General features: G+C 41.6%; 1 protein-coding gene across 1 annotated transcript; it reads left to right on the top strand.

Annotated features, from left to right (window-relative positions):
* Positions 1-1,265: 1,265 nt before the first annotated feature.
* LOC115232084 (N-terminal Xaa-Pro-Lys N-methyltransferase 1-like) lies at positions 1,266-1,700 on the top strand. Its single transcript, XM_036500242.1, has one exon. It carries the CDS (start codon positions 1,266-1,268, stop codon positions 1,698-1,700), a length of 435 nt encoding a protein of 144 aa, XP_036356135.1.
* The last annotated feature ends 5,325 nt before the right edge of the window (positions 1,701-7,025 follow it).

The following is a 7,025-nucleotide window of genomic DNA, read 5'->3' as shown; positions in this document are numbered from 1 at the left end:
TCGGTGGAGTTCCTGGGGGATTCGTACATTGGTATTCCCTCCCCAATGAGGACAGCCCACTTTTTCACGGGGTACTTCTCGCAGTTCATAACTGGACTGGTCTCCCACAAGCCTGTCCTCCCCTACGTGAGGAATGACAACATTCTCGGCGTGCCCTTCGACTTTCGACTGGGACTGGGTTTAGACTGAGTACTCACATTAGATAACTTTGATGAATTGTTTGTCCGACTGGCCCGCCTGGTCGAGATTAGTTACTCCTCTTCTGGGCCCGTCACACTCCTCGCCCACAGCTACGGCTGCTTGCTTTCTGCTCGTTTTTTGGAGAGTCGGTCGGTGGAGTGGAGAAGGAAGTATATTCGGCGACTCATCAGTGTGTCCGGCCCCTTCAACGGGTCCACTCTTTCGTTGAGAGGGGTCCTCATTGGTATTGCTTTCCCAATTACTCAGGGGTCAACTTTGCCCATTTGAAGGAAGACGAGTTATTCAGAGACACACTCCGGACATTTCCCAGCACATTTGCACTCTTCCCGACCGAGGACTCCGTATGGGTGGGCAATACGAGCTATGATTACGTGGAGGTCATCAATGTACGTCGACCACTCATTCTAGAAACTGGAGGATCCCAACAAGGATGCCATGCTGGACATGTTCCGACTGTACAGGACAGTCCTCCCTCAGATTAGGGTCCCCTCGGATATCCAACTGCATTGTGTTTACTCGCAGGGAATAGACACGCTGGCTACTCTCAGGTGAACAGGCATTCGGACATGGACAGATACGAGTCCTGGACTCACTTCCCTGCTTCCCCCACCATGAACTACTCGGACGGGGATGGCACTGTCCTCCTCTCCAGTCTCCGGGAGTGTAAGCAACGACATCCGTGGGCCACCCTCAAGGCTTTCCCCGGCATTGATCATCGAGGGATATTGGGAAATGGAGATGTTATTGCTTATATAAAAACTATATTAATTAATTAATTGTGATGGTATGGTGGGTTGTGTTCCTGTTAGGTTGTGAGCCCCCACTACGACAAAATAAAGAAATACTACCAGTCGAAAGAACCCACAATCGAGTCCATGTTGGGGGGGTATGGCTTCATTGCACACACCGACCACCAAAGCTCAATTCGGTTCATTGAGTGTCTCGAGAATAAGGAATGCCTCCCCAATGACTACTTCTCCTACGCACTCGACTGTGGGGCAGGCATTGGACGAGTCTCCAAACACGTCCTCCTGCCAATGTGCCAGAAAGTGGATCTCGTCGACATGACTCCCGACTTTATTTCCAATTCCCGACTGTACATTGGAGAACAGGACTATAGGAGGGTCATCAGAACGTTCTGCACAAACTTGCGAGACTTTTCCCCGGAAGAGAATTGTTATGACATTGTGTGGGTGCAGTGGGTGTCCGGCCACTTGCTAAGAAGGGATTTCGTCCGCTTTCTCAGGAGAATAAAACGAGGGTTGCGAGTGGAGTGCGGGACTGTCTCGGGGAGTGGAGTGGTCATTGTGAAGGACAACACTGCCGGACTGGACTACACTGACGACTGCTTCCTCGAAGAGGACAACTCGGCTATTCGTTCTTTCAACACGTTCTGTGACATTTTCCAGGAAGCAGGACTCACTCTGCTCAACTACGAATTCGAGAAAGCATTTCCCAAGGAATTGTTCGACGTTGTCACTTTCGCTCTCACTTGCTAATAATCTTATTTATTTGTTAAGTATTAGAACATGAATCAAAGAGGGGATACTCTGTTGGTTACATGTTTGAGTGATTTCTTCTTGCTGCTCTTCTTGATCAGAGTTAATAGCTCGGAGAATAACTCTTCCGACGACCGATATGCCATCACTTCCTCCTCATACTCCCTTATAATTCCATAACAATCCTCCAAGTCCAATTTGGAACACTTTCTCGCCAGATTCCTCACCTGACATTCAGTCAAGTCAGACCCACAATCATTGCGGAGAATGTGGGTTTGAATGGAACATTTTCTGAGATACTCTTCTTTCAAAAGTGAGCAAATTTCCCAACACCTCTCACCCATTAATCAAACAAGCAAAGTCAATTAAACAACAAGCAATTATTATTATTATCGGCAACTGCCGTAGAAACATAATAGTTATATTTCCGCACGTGCGGTCACATAAGATCAAGACAGAAAGAGAACATGTTATTAAGAAACTAGCTAATCCAAACGAAGAGATTCCAAACGAAGAGAATCCAAACGAAGTGTATCTGCTCTGCTCCATCTGTTTTTTCTTTTTAGCTGTAGCTGGGATAGACATCCGGTTCCGGAGTGGTGTATCACTGTTGACGGCGTCACTCGTCAATCCGGGGTGCATGTAATATGCATGGAACCTTCGGCCGAAACGATGACAGTGAGATTCGAACCCAGGACAACAAGCAAGTGTTTATAATAATCAAACAAAGTCATTTAAATATTTGATATTTTTCACGTATTGCAAAGGCCTGATTTCCAGTGTTTGTAGAATGAGTGTACTGACTCCCAATTCCATCCACCCCATGGAAACGGAATGACCAACAATTCCATTCAAACTGTAAGAAATCCATCAGGGCAATTTAAACTAATTGGCCATTTTATTAAGTTGAACTGCAAAGGATTAAACTTCATCGAGATCATCAGCAGTTTCGAGTTTCCTCCCAATAGTTTTGAGATCCTGATTTAGCAACGATGGAAGTGTTGTCCTTGGTCTTCCTCGGAATGCGTCTCCGCATTGTAAAATATGTTTCCATAGCAATGTTAGCAGGAGTGGCGACGTCCATCCGCAGAATGTGGCCAAATAGCCTCCATCGTGATTTCAGGATTTCGATCGAAAGAATTTCTGAGTTGCATAATTTTTACAGATTGTCGTTTGTGATCTTCTGCGGGTAGCGGATGTTGAGTGCTGCACGTAATTGAGATCTATGGAAATTGTCTAGTTTCTGATTCTCCAGTTTTGATTGGTACTAAGGAATTTAATCAGATTGGGGGAATGAGTCCCCAGGTTCCACAGTTGTAAGTAAGGATTGACAATACAAACGAGTTGTATATCCTTATTTTCGTTTTTCCAGTTAGCTTCTTTTTAGTTCCCCATAGACATAAGTTTCTAAAGGCTTCATTTGAAAAAACATAAGCTTTCAACCTGAGGAAATTGGCAAAGAGGAGAGGCACCTGGAGAAGGTTGTGGAACAGTATTGTTGTTCACGCGGCACAAGGGAAGCTTAATTAGTTTTATGACTTCTCGGGAGTGCTTTTAATAATAATAAACTTCATCGAAGCAATATCCAAATTGGGAATGCAACAAGAAAATGCCGATTACCCAACCCGAAGAGCACATACATATGACATCCATTCACTGGTCTTTCAGAATCGACTTGCTCCTTTATTTTCCGGAACATTTCAGCTCCAAACCCGAACCGTGTTTTTTCAATAAAATTATTGATTAGTAAGGCAAAACAAATCAATAAAGTCAATTTCAAGTCAAAGTTAGATTTTAGTCTAAAAATAATGATTAATCAAAAAAATGTCCAACAAAGTTTTTATAAAAAGTTTGTTTATGTCAATCTGGTCAATTTTTAAATACAAATTTAAATAATGTCACCGTCCGTTTAATCAATTCTATCCATATAAAATAAGTCTTGATTTTCTCAAGTTCCATTTTAAAGCTATCTTTAAACTTAAAATTATCCAACAATTTTTTAAAAAATGAAATCCTAAATTTACCAAACCCAACCAAAAGCACCCGTAACGTTTACTGAGCCTTCTCTGGGAAGCTTTAGATATGTCGATGGAAGCTAGAACTGTTCGTTTAGGGGGCCTCTTCTCATTGAAGCCGTCCAGGACGAACTGGGAAAGCGTTGTTAAGTGAGTGGTTGTTGAGTGCAGTGGTTTGAAGCCATGTTGGGTGTGGGATGTTGGTAAGTGCTTCGAGACTCGTGAAAGGATTAGTCTTTCGAGGATTTTAGATAGCGTGCACAAAAGAGAGATTGGGCGGTATGAGCTTGGAATGCCAGCCGGTTTGTTCGGTTTGATTAACGGGATGATACGTGATTTTTTCCAAAGAGATGGAATTTCGTTTTTTACAACGGAATTGTTGAAAATAGACACTATAGCGTTCGATAGAACTTGGTACCGTATACATTTCCTAATAACACCGCCAGCCCTGACTGAGCCTTATTTTTAAAAGCCAGCCCTAACTCTAAAAAAACGCCTATTAAGCCCTAACTTTTAGAAAACCCTAATTTTAAAAACCAAGATTTTAAAATTTACATTAAAAACAAAAAATGTCAAAAACAAAGTCACTGTTTAAAGAAATTGGGTACCCGCCAGAACAAATAATTACGAGATGGGGAAGCTGGCTGTTTATTACAATTCTGCAAACCTGCCAAATGTTATTCAAGTATGCACTTCCTTAGAAGGGAGTCACAATATTCACCTTAAGAAGACGTATCTGGAATAAAAAATTATATTAAAAAAGGATGAATTCTAATGATATCAAAGAAATAATGAATTTCGATGATCATTTCATTTCACCTTCGGACTATTCTTTATTGATTGAATGCCAGACTACGCAGTGGAACGATCATTTTTGATTCTAAACAAATCTTAACAAAGAATACAAATTTTAAATCGGAAAATGTGAAATATTACTTGATGTTAATAACTCGATAAACGATGTATAAAATTACTTTAAATTGTTATAAGAATAGTTTATAAATATTTCTTAGGTCAATTTGTAGGTCATTTTTAAAATTTTACGTTCAATTAAATTGACTCTTTAAGGGCAATTTTATTTTTTAAGTGAATAAAAATGTGGCCCTATTGATTAAACATTTTAAAATGTCATAATTACTAGCAAAATAATAAATGGTTTAACAGCAATAAAATAGAACATAAGTCCTTGTGGTGTCCAATGTCCAATTTGAATAATGAAAATATTGCAAACCAAGCATTTAATCCAGAGGGCTTATTCGATTCCTTATTCCCATACCTGTGGCATCTCTATAACGTTAAAGTGTCCGCGTTCTACCGGAGAGTATCTGAAACGGTGACCCTCCTTCTGGTTCATAAGACTATCACAGTTTGACAGGCCATTTTGAGTCTCGTGGTGTTGATTAAGTCGCACGTGCTGGTGGCGAATGTGTCCGCCCACTTCCTGGGGAGTCGTCCACGGGAGGTGTTGATGGACGAGATAATAAGGATTCAGGTTGGGCATGCCAACTGCTCGCTACATGGCAGCTACCTCCAAGTAGACTGGTCTGTTCATTGCAGGAATTCAATCAGATTGGGGGAGTGTTGGCCAACTTTTTCCCAAGAATGGAAAATGTGTCGTCTGATCAATGTTGTGTGGAATGAATATGATAGGTCCATTGGAGGGGGAGACATTGCCCTGCAGTGGAGTGATAATCGAGTACAGCGGGGACTACTCCCTTCTGAGACTGTCCCCCCGACTGAGGGACATGTTCGGGATTGCAGTCCATCATATCTCCATTAGTATTGATTGCCCAACACAGCAGATGACAGTTCACTCATCGGGGGGGAGGACTACGGGCAGTACATCCTCGGCCTGATTGGGGCGGATATCCTCGTCCTCAAAGCACTCTCCAAATACTCCCACAACTTTACTGGTCTTATTTCATGCAACAGTCTTGAGGATATGCCCGAAACGTGCTCACTGGTGTGTCTTACAGCTTCTCGGGAGTGAAGCAGTCGGGTGTCGAGTTATTAGCCCTCTCTCTGCTGACGTACTCTGTGTTCACTATTTCCATATTATTCCTCCTCAACTTTGCGTACAACCAGATTTATATTCTCATTGGTTCGGTCATGTCTCTACTCTAGTCAATCTCATTCATCGCCTCGAGTTCAACAGAACTGTCTCCGCATTCGGGGGAGCCTTCGCCGTCCTCCTCTCCTTCATTGGCATGGAGTTGATCATTTCAGACTTTTTCCAGAACGCCGCCGTGTCCTGCTACATAATCCTCCTCATGTGGGTCAAATGCCAATTCGGCAGGTTCATTTATCACTCCTCGGCTGCCTTGGGAGTCTTTTTGTCACTCACTGCTCTTTGTGAAATGCTGTTTTACATGCATCACTATCGTTATTCGGGCATGTTCGATCGACACGCTTTGTCTACTTGTTGGTTATTTGTGTGCTATTTGGGGTTGTACTGTCTTCATCATTATGCTATTCCTGAATATGAAAATCTCACTCATACTTGAATTTTCTCAAATTTATGTTTTAACTTTAAAACCTGTAGACAATGCTAGTAAAGTCAGATTGAATCACCACCACACAACTTGTCGGATACCCTTTACAAGCTGATCGCAATTTTAATTTTGATTACAAATTACTCTGCGGTTTGGGTGATTATAAATACTTTGGTGTGATCATTAAACTTGGTTTCACACTGATCATGCAAAAGTTTTCAAAGAGAAATAAAAGTTTAAAAAGTAGACACAAAGCCAGTCAGTTTTCTCAGTGCAAAAATGCGTATCCTCTTCGGTCATATGACAATCATATATTAACATGCCCAATAATCAGCCACAGCCTGAGTTACACCCCAAAAGAAGATCGAAAATACATTTCTACTTACTCCAAATTTGTCAAGTCAATTCACCGGAATAAAACTAATTTAAAACCACAATACTCTACAATCCCAGTTCCCTACATCCAAAATATCGATGAGACCAACCAAGTTCAAACACACATCGAGAAATCTTGGTTAAACAAAAGCACTCAAATTTCATTTAATAGCACAGACTCAAATATTTGCGAACCAATAGAACATTCGAAATCTTCGCATATTAAAAATGCTGCAGAAGTACCCTCGACAGACGTAATTGTACCTGTTAGAACTTACTACAGAAATTGGTCAGAATCTCCTGAATCAAGTCATATTGGTTCATTGGTTGAAAAACAATCAGAAATGGGGAAATATCGGAGGAGGATGAGAATAATCGAATTTTGTTCTTATTTGTCGTGTTTGGTAAACCCACTATTCGGGTGCATTGCCCTCTATCACTCT

This window comes from Octopus sinensis, unplaced genomic scaffold (genome assembly GCF_006345805.1).
Source record: "Octopus sinensis unplaced genomic scaffold, ASM634580v1 Contig19321, whole genome shotgun sequence".
Classification (NCBI taxonomy): Eukaryota; Metazoa; Mollusca; class Cephalopoda; order Octopoda; family Octopodidae; genus Octopus; species Octopus sinensis.
The sequence above is the reverse complement of the archived record's forward strand: the minus strand, read 5'-3'. Positions and strand labels throughout refer to the sequence as shown.